General features: G+C 40.2%; 1 protein-coding gene across 1 annotated transcript; it reads right to left on the bottom strand.

Moving 5' to 3' along the window:
* Window positions 1-863: 863 nt before the first annotated feature.
* On the bottom strand, window positions 864-17,725 carry LOC308130541 (putative chitinase 10; the record flags this gene model as incomplete). Its single annotated transcript, XM_080496944.1, has 20 exons — window positions 864-1,141; window positions 1,223-1,355; window positions 1,456-1,572; window positions 1,663-1,845; window positions 2,635-2,758; window positions 2,838-2,962; window positions 3,048-3,213; window positions 3,836-3,892; window positions 3,987-4,191; window positions 6,348-6,533; window positions 14,853-14,985; window positions 15,325-15,441; window positions 15,556-15,738; window positions 15,818-15,941; window positions 16,090-16,214; window positions 16,609-16,774; window positions 16,866-16,922; window positions 17,244-17,448; window positions 17,579-17,608; window positions 17,701-17,725. 20 exons carry the CDS (start codon window positions 17,723-17,725, stop codon window positions 864-866), a joined length of 2,739 nt encoding a protein of 912 aa, XP_080353070.1.
* Between the last annotated feature and the right edge of the window lie 1,275 nt (window positions 17,726-19,000).

Raw genomic sequence — 19,000 nt, 5'->3', positions numbered from 1 at the left:
CTACATTGAGTGCTACATTTTGTTATATTATGTTAAACAAAAATGCAAACATGTACTTGTCAGTCTAATTGAAGGGTGAATAAAACCCACAGAATAAATTACGGATCTCAATGTAAATTGAATCAGATGAGTGGACTTTGTTATGTATTTTTCACCCATTATCCAAGTGGCTTTATCCCCCTGGGCCCTCTGGGCTTTTAACATAGAAACCACAAACGGAATGGAAACCGGAGGTCATATGAGACTTTGGGTGATGCCCCCAATGAGTTAAAATACCTGAGCGCACCACCATTTGATTAAACTAGCCTGTCAAGTCTAGTGAACAGCATGAACTGATGAACAGAGCAGATTAGAAGAGAATAGAATTTATCCCTGGATGAAAATGGGTAGACCCTGGATAAACACAGAGAGACAATCATACCTCCATAAAAATATCATCACTCTCTCTCTCTCTCTCTCTCTCTCTCTCTCTAGGTAGGAGAAGACATCAGGTTGTCCTAAGTGTACAACACAAGAGTAAAACTTGAAATAAAAACAGGAACCAGCCATTATCGTTTGACATTTTAGATTTATTGCAACATCATGTGTTCTTTGCAGATTTCAATAACTACTCATCTCACACAGCCACCTCTTCCCAGTATTTCCAATCACTCTCCTTCATCTCTGCTCCTCGTCCTCCCTCCTCCGTCATGAGCACTAAAAAACACTGACAACCTACACCCATCTAATGATCATTAAACTGAATTATAACACCTCATTGAGAATGTTGAATGATCTATTCGGAAGACTATAAATCAATAAAGTCTTAAGAAGTTCAACATTCTTGTTTATATTTTTTTGTTTTTTGTCACTTAAAGGCATTTTTAGGGCCAGTCGCAGCACAAACAGCTGTCTCGAAAGACTAAACCAACCGGGCAGTATTGGATCCAGGTGATGCCGTTGGCACAGTTGTAAAAAGCATTAGGTTCGTCAGGTTTGGCATAGACCCCACCGATCTTAGACGCACAAAAATTATCACCAGTGGTTTTGGAGGAGGTCGGTTTTGTGGGTCTGGGACTAGATGTTGCTGGACGCTTATCTTGACCCGTAGGCAGAGTGACTGGATTTAGAGAGGGTTGTGCAGTTGGAAGAGGAGAACGATCTAGAGAATAAAAAAAAGCCAGTTTAAATGATATGTTTTAATTAGCACACTGAACCAATACATATTTTCTTTTTTTCTTACCTGAAGCCAAAAGAGAGTGCAGATAGCTAATTAGGGGATAATTTCCTGATCCACAAAACCGCCCATTGAAGTCATCCAGATCCAGAGTCCAGACAAAAGCTCCCCCGAAATTATTGTTTTTCAGGTATTGAACCTAAAAAAACAATAACTGAATTTCTTCCACCAAAGTCTTTCAACTCTAAAACAATCAATACCTTCTTACATGTGGTTTGTGGCTACATAATTGTGTATACCTTGGTATTGAAGCTTTCCTTGTTGTCGTATCCGACCCACTGGCTGCCTTTGGTGGCATACGGGACTTTTTGATCTTCGATGAGATGAACAGCAGCCCCTTGAAGAAAAGTGCAAATCTGAAAAGAGTGTTAAGTTTTATGTTAAAACCACTATCGAAATGCAGCAGTGGCCGAAACTAAAATAGCATTGACATTTACTGAGTTCACCTCGTAATAGGACCAGAATCCCTCCTGTCTTGTGAAAGGACCAGGAGAGGCGGGACCGCTGACAGGCGAGCCAACCTGACTGGCCTCATTGGCAAGTTGAAATGACCTCCCGTATGTGGCAAAGCCCATATTGAGTTTTTCCACAGGGGTTCCCTTGTCCCGCCAATGCCTCATTGCAAAGTCCTGAAATTTACATAGAATAAAAGTCAGTCTCATTAAAATGTTGTGCAACTTTTTCCAATGCTGTGCATCGATAATTGTGTGTTTCCACCAATGAGGCCTACTGTGAACATTATTATAGAGGGTAAATAGTAATGCAATTCAATTATTGGGTTATTAACCAAAATGATAGCGAGGACTATGACCGACATGTAAGCAGAAACCTTGATTTATCACAACAACAGTGTACATAAGTCAAGAACATTGACCAGATTGGTCCAGAACTGCAGACTGATTTGTTGGTGATCTTCCCACCAGCCTGACTCAGCCAGGCAGAGTCCAAAATTGACAATATTAGCTACTCATGAGGTTTTACACAGGGAACAGTGGCGTTGATGTTTAGGCAGCAGGAGAAAGTAGGGCAGTGTGAAGGTACTGGCTTTAGGCACTAGCAGCACCAGCTTACAGGGGAGCTGGAGTTGATGCAGCAGTACTAACAAAATACATTTCAACTTACCCCCACAGAGTATTTGACCTTTGTAGAACAAGTTCACTACTCAAAAACTTGCTGTGTGGCTCTAAAGCTGAGGACAGCAGAGATCATAGCACTGACTGCTCAGTTATAATTTCATTTATGGGCTCCTAATAGAATGTCCATATCTAACAGTGCAGTTTACTTCGTGTGTATGGAACCAAAGTTTCTTTGATCGAACGCCAAGACATTTTTTTTTCATTGTAGTAGCAATAGAAACAGCAATAGCATGAAAACAGTACATATATTTATATAAAAAAAAATAAAAATCCCGTACTCACAGTGTTCAAGTAGACATTATCTCCAGTATCGTGGGATCCTTTGAATAAGGGGCTGTGATGTCCTGTAACGCTCTCCCAAGTACCATGGAAGTCATATGTCATCACGTTAATGAAATCCACATACCTAATGATGGCATACAAATCCAACTTCACCAAAACCAGAATATTATAGAGATAGTGTGTGGGATATAGTGCCACCATACTTGGCAATTTCTGCAACTTCATAACCAGCATCTATGGTTCCTTTCCCAGCGGCCACAGCAGCAGAAATCATCAACCTTGGCAGCCCAGTGGAATTTCCTTCAGCCTCATAGGCTTGGAGGAGCTCCTAAACACCACAAAATGGAAGGAAAACATTTGAGGGTTTATCGTGACGAGACTTTGAACCCCATGCAAAAAATTATTTAATTGACCTTGCATAGAATTGTGAATCGCTGTTTGTCCTCCAGTGGGCTTTCTCTTGCTGCAGGATATTCCCAGTCCAGGTCCAGTCCATTGAAACCATATTGTCTCAGCAGTTTGATAGAAGACTTGATAAAAATGTCTCTGCCGACTTGTGTTGCTACCATATCAGTGAATCTGCATGGCAATTTACAAAACGATAATTGCTATCAGGGACTTGTACATGGAGGGAAAGTCTGCACATCCCTGTCCACATTCTCCACATTTACTGTACAATCAATGTGTTTAAAAAAAAAAATTATTCTCCAACTTCTACCAACAAAATATGATTCTCAGGTAAGGTTTTTTTTTTTTTTTTTTTACTTTACCATCAAAAAACATTTTACCCATAGGTTCATATCCACATACACCCTTAGCACACCTCTCTTGCAAAAAATAAATCAAGATGCTTCAACAAGTCAAAATCGAGTTGCCGCTTCAACTTGTTTGCATCAGATTTCCACTATATTTATCATTATTTGGATCATGTAGTTTTGACTTTGCTGCAACATGTTTTGTCATTTGGAAGAAACTTTGTGTTGTCAATACTTAATGACATCCCATCAAGTGAATTTACCACATCATTGTAAGCAGTAAACAAAGTACTTGAGCAGTAGAAAAATTATTTCAGTATATTTGTATTAATAGCCTATGATGTCATAAAATTGGAACTGGTAAAAAGGTGTCTGCAGACATTCAGAATCGAATGTGTAAACAGAAGATTATACTCGTATTTATGACTGATTAGAAAATATCATACTTTTGTGTTCCAAAGTTCCAGCCTCCAACAGCCAGCAGAGTTTTAAGGTTTGGATTTCTGTTGGAAGAGAGGTTATTTCAGTTGCTATGACTTGTTTTGTGTTAAAAAAAAAAAAAAAAAAAAAGATATTAATGTAAAGAAAGGAACCAACTTCTGTTTGAGTCCATTGAAGGATGTATAGAGCACATCATCATTCCATTCTATAGTAGCCAACTCATTAGCCGCATTGATACCAGCAAAGGCATAGATTACGTGAGTGCAAAGGTTTGGATCGATATCTGAAGGCATAAACTTCCCATTTCCAGGTCTGTATTGTGACCAGTTGGTATAATAACACACAAGTCTGTAGGATGAGACTAAAAAGAAAATGTTTATTCATCTTTGAAGGATCTCTCTGAATGTATCAAGTGAAAAGCAACTCTGTGCAAAATGAACTCACCCAAACTGCCAAGACAAAGCCAGAGACCTAAAAGTTTGCACATAAAGTCAGATGGAAATAGCAGACTATTGAAGAATTTTTTCATGCTGAGAATTATTGTGGCCTACCTGCAATCAAAATGAGCCGACCCATGTTGGTTTCGTTTGACTATGCTCTTGCAAAGTGGAAAAGCAAAGTGCTAAATAGTTGCCTCGTGCTATTTAAATACACAAACCATGACAATCATTGACTTTAAACAAAGAATAAGGTCCTTGGTCAAGGCCATGAAATTATTGCTTCACACTAGCCAGGGGTCAGCATCCTTTGATGCTCAAATAGCAACATGGTCCCATTTCCCACTTACCACAACATCCAGGGAGCCACACACATTTTATTCTGACACTCCCATGGGCCGACCATGCCAGCATGACACTACACACAAAACCTTCTTCACTGCTGGTTGACAACTTGCAATTAATAAACTAAACTACATGAACCAAGCAACAAAAACACAACACAACACAACACAATTATTACCAACACTACAAACCTAACAAAACCCCCAAGAAGTACATGATTCAATAGCAGCAAAAAAAATTACAAAAAATATATTTTATTTTGAACATTTCAGAACATAACACTTTAAAAAAAAAATTACATAGCTTGCAAATTCTTTTGTTTTTGATAATACAACCCCAAACTAACTTTTCAGATCAAGAGAGAAAGAATAACAAATGTTGCTCTGAAAACCAAATCGAATGCAGTACCGAGTGAAAATTTTCACCCACTGACATAATCACACATTCAAACTTAATATGGCTTGAAAGGAATACTTCTAAAAATCAAGTTATAATACTAAAACAACAATTCTCAGTAGGGTTAGGATGATTCGGGATAATTCACTTTTATTTTAATAAACATGTCCCACCAGTGCCATGCTCATAAACACATCTTCTTTCCTAAAAAATACATTTGTTCATGGCCAGTCACAGCAATCGCATGCAGGATTGTAAACAAGATTCGCAGGACATTTCTGAATGTATGTAATTCCATTCACACACTGATAAAAAGTGTTGGGATTATTGACATTTACATAGTTGCCATCCTTCTTTCCAACACAAAAACCAACTTCAGGGGCAGCTTTTGTGGTCGTTTCAGCAGGTGGAGGGGTGACTCTGGTGGTGCTCACTGTGCTTTCCGTGGTTACATGAGTGGCTGCTATGGTGGTTGAATGTGAAGTTGCAGCTGTGGACCCAGCAGGAGCTGGGGTGGTTGTTTTAGATTGTATTGTTGTGGGATCTGTTGCAGTAGTTGTAGGATTTGTTGGCCAATCACAGCAATCACAGGCAGCATTGTAAACAAGGTTCGCAGGACATTTCTGAATGTATGTAATTCCATTCACACACTGATAAAAGGTGTTGGGATTATTGACATTTACATAGTTGCCATCCTTCTTTCCAACACAAAAACCATCTTCAGAGGCAGCTTTTGTGGTCGTTTCAGCAGGTGGAGGGGTGACTCTGGTGGTGCTCACTGTGCTTCCCGTGGTTACATGAGTGGCTGCTATGGTGGTTGAATGTGAAGTTGCAGCTGTGGACCCAGCAGGAGCTGGGGTAGTTGTTTTAGATTGTATTGTTGTGGGATCTGTTGCAGTAGTTGTAGGATTTGTTGGCCAATCACAGCAATCACAGGCAGCATTGTAAACAAGGTTTGCAGGACATTTCTGAATGTATGTAATTCCATTCACACATTGATAAAAGGTGTTGGGATTATTGACATTTACATAGTTGCCATCCTTCTTTCCAACACAAAAACCATCTTCAGAGGCAGCTTTTGTGGTCGTTTCAGCAGGTGGAGGGGTGACTCTGGTGGTGCTCACTGCGCCTTCCGTGGTTACATGAGTGGTTGCTATGGTGGTTGAATGTGAAGTTGCAGCTGTGGACCCAGCAGGAGCTGGGGTGGTTGTTTTAGATTGTATTGTTGTGGGATCTGTTGCAGTAGTTGTAGGATTTGTTGGCCAATCACAGCAATCACAGGCAGCATTGTAAACAAGGTTCGCAGGACATTTCTGAATGTATGTAATTCCATTCACACACTGATAAAAGGTGTTGGGATTATTGACATTTACATAGTTGCCATCCTTCTTTCCAACACAAAAACCATCTTCAGAGGCAGCTTTTGTGGTCGTTTCAGCAGGTGGAGGGGTGACTCTGGTGGTGCTCACTGTGCTTCCCGTGGTTACATGAGTGGCTGCTATGGTGGTTGAATGTGAAGTTGCAGCTGTGGACCCAGCAGGAGCTGGGGTGGTTGTCTCAGATTGTATTGTTGTGGGGTCGGTTGCAGTGGTTGTATCATCTGTTGGTGTGGTTGTTTCAGATTGTGTTGGAGCATCTGTTGGTGGGGTTGTTGCAGATTGTGTGGTTGTGAGATCTATTGGTGTCGTTTCAGATTGTGTTGTTGTATGATCTGTTGGTGTCGTGTCAGATTGTGTTGTTATAAGATCTGTTGGTGTCGTTTCAGATTGTGTTGTTGTGGAATCCGTTGCAGTGGTTGTAGCATCTGTTGGTGTGGTTGTTTCAGATTGTGTGGTTGTAAGATCTGTTGGTGTCGTTTCAGGTTGTGTTGTTGTGGGATACGTTGCAGTGGTTGTATCATCTGTTGGTGTGATTGTTTCAGATTGTGTTGGAGCATCTGTTGGTGGGGTTGTTGCAGATTGTGTGGTTGAAAGATCTGTTGGTGTCGTGTCAGATGGTGTTGTTGTAAGAACTGTTGGTGTCGTTTCAGATTGTGTTGTTGTAAGATCTGTTGGTGTCGTTTCAGATTGTGTTGTTGTGGAATCCGTTGCAGTGGTTGTAGCATCTGTTGGTGTGGTTGTTTCAGATTGTGTGGTTGTAAGATCTGTTGGTGTCGTTTCAGATTGTGTTGTTGTAAGATCTGTTGGTGTGGTTTCAGATTGTGTTGTTGTAAGATCTGTTGGTGTCGTTTCAGATTGTGTTGTTGTATGATCTGTTGTTGTCGTTTCAGATTGTGTTGTTGTGGGATACGTTGCAGTGGTTGTTTCAGATTGTGTTGTTGTAAGGTCTGTTGGTGTGGTTTCAGATTGTGTTGTTGTATGATCTGTTGTTGTCGTTTCAGATTGTGTTGTTGTGGGATACGTTGCAGTGGTTGTTTCAGATTGTGTTGTTGTAAGGTCTGTTGGTGTGGTTTCAGATTGTGTTGTTGTAAGATCTGTTGGTGTCGTTTCAGATTGTGTTGTTGTGGGATACGTTGCAGTGGTTGTTTCAGATTGTGTTGTTGTAAGGTCTGTTGGTGTGGTTTCAGATTGTGTTGTTGTAAGATCTGTTGGTGTCGTTTCAGATTGTGTTGTTGTGGGATACGTTGCAGTGGTTGTTTCAGATTGTGTTGTTGTAAGGTCTGTTGGTGTGGTTTCAGATTGTGTTGTTGTAAGATCTGTTGGTGTCATTTCAGATTGTGTTGTAAGATCTGTTGGTGTCGTTTCAGATTGTGTTGTTGTGAAATACGTTGCAGTGGTTGTTTCAGATTGTGTTGTTGTTAGGTCTGTTGGTGTGGTTTCAGATTGTGTTGTTGTAAGATCTGTTGGTGTCGTTTCAGATTGTGTTGTTGTAAGGTCTGTTGGTATCGTTTCAGATTGTGTTGTTGTGGGATACGTTGCAGTGGTTGTTTCAGATTGTGTTGTTGTAAGGTCTGTTGGTGTGGTTTCAGATTGTGTTGTTGTAAGATCTGTTGGTGTCGTTTCAGATTGTGTTGTTGTGGGATACGTTGCAGTGGTTGTTTCAGATTGTGTGGTTGTAAGATCTGTTGGTGTCGTTTCAGATTGTGTGGTTGTAAGGTCTGTTGGTGTCGTTTCAGATTGTGTTGTTGTGGGATACGTTGCTGTGGTTGTAGTATCTGTTGGTGTGGTTGTTTCAGATTGTGTGGTTGTAAGATCTGTTGGTGTCGTTTCAGATTGTGTTGTTGTAAGATCTGTTGGTGTGGTTTCAGATTGTGTTGTTGTAAGATCTGTTGGTGTGGTTTCAGATTGTGTTGTTGTATGATCTGTTGTTGTCGTTTCAGATTGTGTTGTTGTGGGATACGTTGCAGTGGTTGTTTCAGATTGTGTTGTTGTAAGGTCTGTTGGTGTGGTTTCAGATTGTGTTGTTGTATGATCTGTTGTTGTCGTTTCAGATTGTGTTGTTGTGGGATACGTTGCAGTGGTTGTTTCAGATTGTGTTGTTGTAAGGTCTGTTGGTGTGGTTTCAGATTGTGTTGTTGTAAGATCTGTTGGTGTCGTTTCAGATTGTGTTGTTGTGGGATACGTTGCAGTGGTTGTTTCAGATTGTGTTGTTGTAAGGTCTGTTGGTGTGGTTTCAGATTGTGTTGTTGTAAGATCTGTTGGTGTCGTTTCAGATTGTGTTGTTGTGGGATACGTTGCAGTGGTTGTTTCAGATTGTGTTGTTGTAAGGTCTGTTGGTGTGGTTTCAGATTGTGTTGTTGTAAGATCTGTTGGTGTCGTTTCAGATTGTGTTGTAAGATCTGTTGGTGTCGTTTCAGATTGTGTTGTTGTGGGATACGTTGCAGTGGTTGTTTCAGATTGTGTTGTTGTTAGGTCTGTTGGTGTGGTTTCAGATTGTGTTGTTGTAAGATCTGTTGGTGTCGTTTCAGATTGTGTTGTTGTAAGGTCTGTTGGTATCGTTTCAGATTGTGTTGTTGTGGGATACGTTGCAGTGGTTGTTTCAGATTGTGTTGTTGTAAGGTCTGTTGGTGTGGTTTCAGATTGTGTTGTTGTAAGATCTGTTGGTGTCGTTTCAGATTGTGTTGTTGTGGGATACGTTGCAGTGGTTGTTTCAGATTGTGTGGTTGTAAGATCTGTTGGTGTCGTTTCAGATTGTGTGGTTGTAAGGTCTGTTGGTGTCGTTTCAGATTGTGTTGTTGTGGGATACGTTGCTGTGGTTGTAGTATCTGTTGGTGTGGTTGTTTCAGATTGTGTGGTTGTAAGATCTGTTGGTGTCGTTGTTTCAGATTGTGTGGTTGTATGATCTGTTGTTGTCGTTTCAGATTGTGTTGTTGTGGGATACGTTGCAGTGGTTGTTTCAGATTGTGTTGTTGTAAGGTCTGTTGGTGTGGTTTCAGATTGTGTTGTTGTATGATCTGTTGTTGTCGTTTCAGATTGTGTTGTTGTGGGATACGTTGCAGTGGTTGTTTCAGATTGTGTTGTTGTAAGGTCTGTTGGTGTGGTTTCAGATTGTGTTGTTGTAAGATCTGTTGGTGTCGTTTCAGATTGTGTTGTTGTGGGATACGTTGCAGTGGTTGTTTCAGATTGTGTTGTTGTTAGGTCTGTTGGTGTGGTTTCAGATTGTGTTGTTGTAAGATCTGTTGGTGTCGTTTCAGATTGTGTTGTTGTGGGATACGTTGCAGTGGTTGTTTCAGATTGTGTTGTTGTAAGGTCTGTTGGTGTAGTTTCAGATTGTGTTGTTGTAAGATCTGTTGGTGTCGTTTCAGATTGTGTTGTAAGATCTGTTGGTGTCGTTTCAGATTGTGTTGTTGTGGGATACGTTGCAGTGGTTGTTTCAGATTGTGTTGTTGTTAGGTCTGTTGGTGTGGTTTCATATTGTGTTGTTGTAAGATCTGTTGGTGTCGTTTCAGATTGTGTTGTTGTAAGGTCTGTTGGTATCGTTTCAGATTGTGTTGTTGTGGGATACGTTGCAGTGGTTGTTTCAGATTGTGTTGTTGTAAGGTCTGTTGGTGTGGTTTCAGATTGTGTTGTTGTAAGATCTGTTGGTGTCGTTTCAGATTGTGTTGTTGTGGGATACGTTGCAGTGGTTGTTTCAGATTGTGTGGTTGTAAGATCTGTTGGTGTCGTTTCAGATTGTGTGGTTGTAAGGTCTGTTGGTGTCGTTTCAGATTGTGTTGTTGTGGGATACGTTGCTGTGGTTGTAGTATCTGTTGGTGTGGTTGTTTCAGATTGTGTGGTTGTAAGATCTGTTGGTGTCGTTGTTTCAGATTGTGTGGTTGTAAGTTCTGTTGGTGTGGTTGTTTCAGATTGTGTTGTTGTAAGGTCTGTTGGTGTGGTTTCAGATTGTGTTGTTGTAAGATCTGTTGGTGTGGTTTCAGATGGTGTTGTTGTAAGATCTGTTGGTGTCGTTTCAGATTGTGTTGTTGTAAGATCTATTGGTGTCGTTTCAGATTGTGTGGTTGTAAGGTCTGTTGGTGTCGTTTCAGATTGTGTTGGTGTGGGATACGTTGCTGTGGTTGTAGTATCTGTTGGTGTGGTTGTTTCAGATTGTGTGGTTGTAAGATCTGTTGGTGTCGTTGTTTCAGATTGTGTGGTTGTAAGTTCTGTTGGTGTGGTTGTTTCAGATTGTGTTGTTGTAAGGTCTGTTGGTGTGGTTTCAGATTGTGTTGTACGATCTGTTGGTGTGGTTTCAGATTGTGTTGTTGTAAGATCTGTTGGTGAGGTTTCAGATGGTGTTGTTGTAAGATCTGTTGGTGTCGTTTCAGATTGTGTTGTTGTAAGGTCTGTTGGTGTGGTTTCAGATTGTGTTGTTGTAAGATCTGTTGGTGTCGTTTCAGATTGTGTTGTTGTGGGATACGTTGCAGTGGTTGTTTCAGATTGTGTGGTTGTAAGATCTGTTGGTGTCATTTCAGATTGTGTGGTTGTAAGGTCTGTTGGTGTCGTTTCAGATTGTGTTGTTGTGGGATACGTTGCTGTGGTTGTAGTATCTGTTGGTGTGGTTGTTTCAGATTGTGTGGTTGTAAGATCTGTTGGTGTCGTTGTTTCAGATTGTGTGGTTGTAAGTTCTGTTGGTGTGGTTGTTTCAGATTGTGTTGTTGTAAGGTCTGTTGGTGTGGTTTCAGATTGTGTTGTTGTAAGATCTGTTGGTGTGGTTTCAGATGGTGTTGTTGTAAGATCTGTTGGTGTCGTTTCAGATTGTGCTGTTGTAAGATCTATTGGTGTCGTTTCAGATTGTGTGGTTGTAAGGTCTGTTGGTGTCGTTTCAGATTGTGTTGTTGTGGGATACGTTGCCGTGGTTGTAGTATCTGTTGGTGTGGTTGTTTCAGATTGTGTGGTTGTAAGATCTGTTGGTGTCGTTGTTTCAGATTGTGTGGTTGTAAGTTCTGTTGGTGTGGTTGTTTCAGATTGTGTTGTTGTAAGGTCTGTTGGTGTGGTTTCAGATTGTGTTGTACGATCTGTTGGTGTGGTTTCAGATTGTGTTGTTGTAAGATCTGTTGGTGTGGTTGTTTCAGATGGTGTGGTTGTAAGATCTATTGGTGTGGTTCTTTCAGATTGTGTGGTTGTAAGATCTGTTAGTGGTGTTTCAGATTGTGTGGTTGTAAGTACTGTTGGTGTGGTTGTTTTAGAGTGTGTTGTTGTAAGGTCTGTTGGTGTGTTTTCAGATTGTGTTGTTGTAAGTTCGGTTGGTGTCGTGTCAGATGGTGTTGTTGTAAGATCTGTTGGTGTCATTTCAGATTGTGTTGTTGTAAGATCTATTGGTGTCGTTTCAGATTGTGTTGTTGTGGGATACGTTGCAGTGGTTGTGGTATCTGTTGGTGTGGTTGTTTCAGATGGTGTGGTTGTAAGATCTATTGGTGTGGTTCTTTCAGATTGTGTGGTTGTAAGATCTGTTAGTGGTGTTTCAGATTGTGTGGTTGTAAGTTCTGTTGGTGTGGTTGTTTTAGAGTGTGTTGTTGTAAGGTCTGTTGGTGTGTTTTCAGATTGTGTTGTTGTAAGTTCGGTTGGTGTCGTGTCAGATGGTGTTGTTGTAAGATCTGTTGGTGTCGTTTCAGATTGTGTTGTTGTATGATCTGTTGGTGTCGTTTCAGATTGTGTTGTTGTGGGATACGTTACAGTGGTTGTAGCATCTGTTGGTGTGGTTGTTTCAGATTGTGTGGTTCTACGGTCTGTTGGTGTCATTTCAGATTGTGTGGTTGTAAGATCTGTTGTTGTCGTTTCAGATTGTGTTGTAAGATCTGTTGGTGTCGTTTCAGATTGTGTTGTTGTAAGATCTGTTGGTGTGGTTGTTTCAGATTGTGTTGTTGTAAGGTCTGTTGGTGTGGTTTTAGATTGTGTTGTTGTAAGATCTGTTGGTGTCGTTTCAGATTGTGTTGTAAGATCTGTTGGTGTCATTTCAGATTGTGTTGTTGTAAGATCTGTTGGTGTCGTTGCAGATTGTGTGGTTGTAAATTCTGTTGGTGTGGTTGTTTCAGATTGTGTGGTTGTAAGTTCTGTTGGTGTGGTTGTTTCAGATTGTGTTGTTGTAAGGTCTGTTGGTGTCATTTCAGATTGTGTTGTTGTGGGATACGTTGCAGTGGTTGTAGCATCTGTTGGTGTGGTTGTTTCAGACTGTGTGGTTGTGAGATCTGTTGGTGTCGTTTCAGATTGTGTGGTTGTAAGGTCTGTTGGTGTCGTTTCAGATTGTGTTGTTGTGGGATACGTTGCTGTGGTTGTAGTATCTGTTGGTGTGGTTGTTTCAGATTGTGTGGTTGTAAGATCTGTTGGTGTCGTTGTTTCAGATTGTGTGGTTGTAAGTTCTGTTGGTGTGGTTTCAGATTGTGTTGTTGTAAGGTCTGTTGGTGTGGTTTCAGATTGTGTTGTTGTAAGATCTGTTGGTGTGGTTTCAGATGGTATTGTTGTAAGATCTGTTGGTGTCGTGTCATATGGTGTTGTTGTACGATCTGTTGGTATCGTTTCAGATTGTGTTGTTGTAAGATCTGTTGGTGTCGTTTCAGATGGTGTTGTTGTAAGATGTATTGGTGTGGTTCTTTCAGATTGTGTGGTTGTAAGATCTGTTAGTGGTGTTTCAGTTTGTGTGGTATTAAGTTCTGTTGGTGTGGTTGTTTCAGATTGTGTTGTTGTAAGGTCTGTTGGTGTGGCTTCAGATTGTGTTGTTTTAAGTTCGGTTGGTGTCATTTCAGATTGTGTTGTTGTGGGATACGTTGCAGTGGTTGTAGCATCTGTTGATGTGGTTGTTTCAGATTGTGTGGTTGTAAGATCTATTGGTGTGGTTGTTTCAGATTGTGTGGTTGTAAGATATATTGGTGTGGTTCTTTCAGATTGTGTGGTTGTAAGATCTGTTAGTGGTGTTTCAGATTGTGTGGTTGTAAGTTCTGTTGGTGTGGTTGTTTCAGATTGTGTTGTTGTAAGGTCTGTTGGTGTGGCTTCAGATTGTGTTGTTTTAAGTTCGGTTGGTGTCATTTCAGATTGTGTTGTTGTGGGATACGTTGCAGTGGTTGTAGCATCTGTTGATGTGGTTGTTTCAGATTGTGTGGTTGTAAGATCTGTTGGTGTCGTGTCAGATGGTGTTGTAAGAACTGTTGGTGTCGTTTCAGATTGTGTTGTTTTAAGGTCTGTTGGTGTCATTTCATATGGTGTTGTTGTATGATCTGTTAGTGTCGTTTCAGATTGTGTTGTTGTGGGATACGTTGCAGTGGTTGTGGTATCTGTTGGTGTGGTTGTTTCAGATTGTGTGGTTGTAAGGTCTGTTGGTGTCGTTTCAGATTGTGTGGTTGTAAGATCTGTTGTCGTCGTTTCAGATTGTGTGGTTGTAAGATCTGTTGGTGTCGTTTCAGATTGTGTTGTAAGATCAGTTGGTGTCGTTTCAGATTGTGTTGTTGTGGGATACGTTGCAGCGGTTGTAGTATCTGTTGGTGTGGTTTTTTCAGATTGTGTGGTTGTAAGGTCTGTTGGTGTCGTTTCAGATTGTGTTGTTGTACGATCTGTTAGTGTGGTTATTTCAGATTGTGTGGTTGTAAGATCTGTTGGTGTGGTTGTTTCAGATTGTGTGGTTGTAAGTTCTGTTGGTGTGGTTGTTTCAGATTGTGTTGTTGTAAGGTCTGTTGGTGTGGTTTCAGATTGTGTTGTTGCAAGATCTGTTGGTGTCGTTTCAGATTGTGTTGTTGTGGGATACGTTGCAGTGGTTGTAGCATCTGTTGGTGTGGTTGTTTCAGATTGTGTGGTTGTATGATCTGTTGGTGTTGTTGTAAGATCTGTGTGTGTCGTTTCAGAATGTATTGTTGTAAGATCTGTTGGTGTCGTTTCAGATTGTGTTGTTGTGGGATATGTTGCAGTGGTTGTAGCATCTGTTGATGTGGTTGTTTCAGATTGTGTGGTTGTAAGTTCTGTTGGTGTGGTTGTTTCAGATTGTGTTGTTGTAAGGTCTGTTGGTTTTGTTTCAGATTGTGTTGTTGTAAGATCCAGTGGCGTGGTTGTAGGCTCTGTTGGTGTGTTTGTTTCAGATTGTGTTGTCGTGGGATATTTTGCAGTGGTACAACATATTGGTGTAGTGGTTGCAAGTGAAGTTGTAGAAGTGGCCTCAGGTGTTTGGGAGGTGCTTTCCCATTGTGTTGTCGTGAGATCCTGTGCAGTGGTTGTTGGATGTGTTGGTGTGGTATTTGCAGGTGAACTTGCAGATGTGGATCCAGCCGTTGCTGGGTTGGTTGATTCAGCTGGTGATGTGAGACCTTCTGCAGTCGTTGTAGTTTCAGCTATGGTTGGAGATGAAACAGGCACTAATATGAAATATATTCATTTTTTAACATTGCTTGAGGAAGATTTAATTCAGGTTAGAGGATGAATGTTAACATGGTCAAGTTTTGGTTTACCTAAGACCAGAAGGGAACGCAGATAGCTGATTAAGGGATAGGTTCCCTGTCCACAGAAATGCCCGCCAAAGTCATCCAAATCCAAAGCCCAGATGAAGGCTCCTCCAAATTGATTGTCTTTCACATACTTTGCCTGCAGAAAATTATTGCATAGGACAAAGTATTAAGAATCACACAGTTTTATCACATTTCCAAACAAAGCATATATCAGTATACCCAATTACATATTGTGCAGTCCTTGTTTGTACACTTTTCCACCCAATGAATCCATACGCTTTCTGCAGGTATGAATTAACATAACAAAAATGCCACCTTGATCTTAGTCATAAAATCCTGGTTAAGTTCACTGTGCAGCTTCATTGTCATTTGTGGTTCTTTCATTACTGTACAATACAGTGATCCAAAAGTAACAGCCCCCATAGATTACTCTTATCACGTTTTACCTCTATAAAAATAGATGTGAAGCATTTACCTTGATTTCAAAGCTCTGTCTATTATCAAAGCCAACCCACTCATTGCCTTTAATAGCATATGGCACCTTTTGTTCATCAATCCAGTGCATGCTGCCTCCTTGCAGGAAGCTGCAAATCTGGAGAATTGGAAGAAACTTATATTAGAACATTTTCGACATATTTGATGATTTCATCTTTCAAATATGTCTTTATTTAGATAGATTTTAAAGATCTATGGAATGTTGATGAACCTCATAGTAGGACCAGAAGCCAGCTTCTCGGGTGTAGGGTCCAGCAGAGGCGGCTCCACTGGCTGGTACACCGACACCATGAGCTGCTGATGTCGTCCGAAATGTGCGCCCATAGGTGGGCATGCCAACGATGAGCTTTTGTTGTGGCGCTCCATGATTTTTCCAATAATTCATCACAAAATCCTGAGAGATAGACAAGATTTTGTACGTTGATACAGGGAAAGCATCAAGCCTCCTATTGAATAATGTTCATTTTATTCACCACATTGTAGTAGATGTTGTCGCCTTCATCAGAAGAACTCCTGTACAAAGGACTGTTGTGACCGGTAAAAGTTTCCCATGCTCCATGGAAGTCGTAAGTCATGACATTAATAAAATCTAAAAGCCTGTTGAGACAGATATAACATGATTAAAACGATTATCCATTTGTGATCGGAGGTCTTTCCTCGTATTGTAGCTTTATGAAATCTCACTGGCTGCATGGTAACTGCAGGATTTCCTTATTATGTCACTGAGTCTGTCAAACAAACTCACTTCGACACTTCGGCAATCTCATAGCCGTTGTCGATGTATGCCTTCCCAGCTGCCACTGCAGCTGAGAGCATCAGACGAGACCTCCTGGTCTCAGCAGCTTCTTTTTCAAAGGCAGCCACAAATTCCTGGATGAATTGGAAAAAATATTCAAGACGATGTGCATTTTGAGTGACCATATATTGCCCATTTGTTTTCCACAGAAGATACAGTAACAACAGTTGTGCAACACAACACAATGATTAAGATGCTGCTTGAGCTGGAGTTCTAAACAGTTCTGCTTTAAACTTCTCCTATAATGAGATAAACACAAATGTGTTTTGCTCTTTGCCTGCTTACTTCCGATTAAATCAAACAATAACTTGACAGGACATGAAATATGAGTACGGTATATATGTTACCAGCCGCAATAAAGAAAATACAAAAACCCATGCAGAGTATCAGAGATATTGTTTTCCTGTAATATTCTGAAAGATATTCTCAATGCTACAGAGGAGGGGAAGTGTAGATTTTCAATCTGACCCTGCAAAGCTCTGTGAACCTTCTCTTGTCCCCTGGTGGGCTTCCTCGTGCTCCTGGGTACTGCCAGTCCAGGTCCAGCCCATCAAAGCCATGCAGTCTGAGAAGTCTGATGGAAGACTGGATGAACCTCCGGCGGTTGGTGGGCGATGAAGCCATGATGGTAAATCTAAGACAAATACAACAATTTACAGCAACTGCGATATATAAGATTATGTTAGAAAACAAATTCTGCTCCTCAAAGATGTGTGTGGACTCACTGTGAGGTCCCAAAGTTCCATCCCCCGACAGCTAACAGCGTCTTCAGATGAGGGTTACTATAAGAAAAAAAACAAAACATTTTCAATTATTTCAACAGAAAAGACCTTCAATGCATACATAATCACTTCAATGGGTATTTTTTTTTGTTTCTTTTATAGGACTTACTTTCACTACTTGTCTCAACAGTAAACAAACCCATACAACACCACAGCTACTCCATCCATCCATCCATCCATCCATCCATCCATCCATCCATCCATCCATCCATCCATCCATACAGTCACGTTCACTTCTACTGACAATTTAAGAGACGATATTCCAAGAATTTCACAAATTTGCTTTTTTTTGTTTATGCGCACCAATGAGGAACAGCTCACCTTCTCTTGAGCGCGTTGAGGGATTGAAAGAGTTGTTCATCGTTCCACTCGAATGTTGTCAGCTCATTAGAAGGGCTGACGATTGAGAAGGCGTAGATCAGGTGAGTGCAGAGGTGTGGATCTACATTAGTAGGCAGATATCTGCCAATCCCTGGTCTATACTGGGACCAGTTGGTGAAATAGCACACCAGTTTTATTGAAGACACTTTTGAAGAACAGAGAAATAATTAGTGTCGCTTTGTTTTTTTAATAATAAAGAGTTAAAAAAAAAAAATAATGTGTGTGTGTGTATATATATATATATATATATATATATATACACACTTTAGTCATACCTGTTTGAAGACATATCAAAAGTGACAACCCTGAAAGACAAAAAAAACAACGCACCAAACATATTTATATACACAGTCAATAACTTTACATAGAAAAAAATAACTACTACAAAGTGACTTACCAGCCAAGATTGTTAGTCGAGCCATGTTGTATTAACTCTGGATTTCCCTCTGCGTTACCTGCAACAAGAACAACAAAAACTATTTTTAATTGCATTTGGAACAACTTAAGTGTAACTGCATTGTCATATAGCAAACAGTAATTTTTGCTGTCCCTCTACCTAAAAAAAAAGAAAGAAAAGAAAAAAGCTGTGAAATGACAACCTGTCCACTGACTGGCCGGCTGTGCTTTGGTTTCCAGTAGGAGTCATTTTTATATGCGCGATAAGGAAGGGGCAAAGGCTGCATGCCAGTGATGCTTCTGGAGATTGATTATTACTGCAGTACTCAATTTTCTTTGGATTGAAAGTAGCTTGCAAAAGCTGATCTCAAGTATTTTTTTACGGCTGGATGATCAAAGTCTGAGGCCATCAAAACTTTTCTTTATTTAATTCCTTTGAGTTTGTGTAGATAAGAGGGCCTAATGGAATGATTACTCACTGTGTTTATATAAACAGTTTTACGACAGTGTCCATGGTCCTTTAGACTTGTTACCTGCTTGTCCTTTGTATTAAACTTTAAATGCAGAAGGTCATAATCATCACCAACATTTTTTTTTTCTGATAAACAAACCCTATTACACCTTCATATGTGAATATAACTAACAACATAAGAAAAGATTCCCTTGAGAGAAAATGAAACCAGTAAATATTTGCCTCACAAATTGCTGAAAATTGCTGTTTCAAATATGTTTGATTATCAACTGTTCAATTTGATGTCCATTTATATGGAGACGTTGATAAATGGAACACAGAGGATGTTGTCTCAACTTGCTTGATCCTGCTGATGCAAATGCATCCTCACAATTTCATCCCCTTAAAAGTAACACAAACAGGAAAAGGAAAAAAAAAAAACCCACTGCTAAACCCGACTTTTTGATTTACTGGTCATGCCTGTGATCACAGGGGTACAACCTTCTATGTCAAGAAAGATAGGTGCAACAATGAATCCTATCAGAAGCCCTGATAAACAACAGAGGTAAATAGATAAGGTGTACTTTCCAAACTATACAATCCTCGATGACTAGTTATATTGTCCCACAATTGACCACAATTGAAAAGTGAAACGTTTTAGTGTTTTCACTATGATACAGTAATAGTTCAGAGGAAAACTCAAAGCTAAGAGAGCAAATTTGCAGATGGTGAATTCATTCACCATCCGCAAATGGTGAATGAATTCACCATTCATTCACCATGAATGTTTCTCTCAAGTGATGACTTAATCTCTCATCACAGTATTTGAATAATTGCGAGTTAAAATATA

The sequence above is a fragment of the Blennius ocellaris genome, assembly GCF_963422515.1.
Source record: "Blennius ocellaris genome assembly, chromosome: 5".
Taxonomy (NCBI): Eukaryota; Metazoa; Chordata; class Actinopteri; order Blenniiformes; family Blenniidae; genus Blennius; species Blennius ocellaris.
This window is presented reverse-complemented; position numbering and strand designations above follow the sequence as displayed.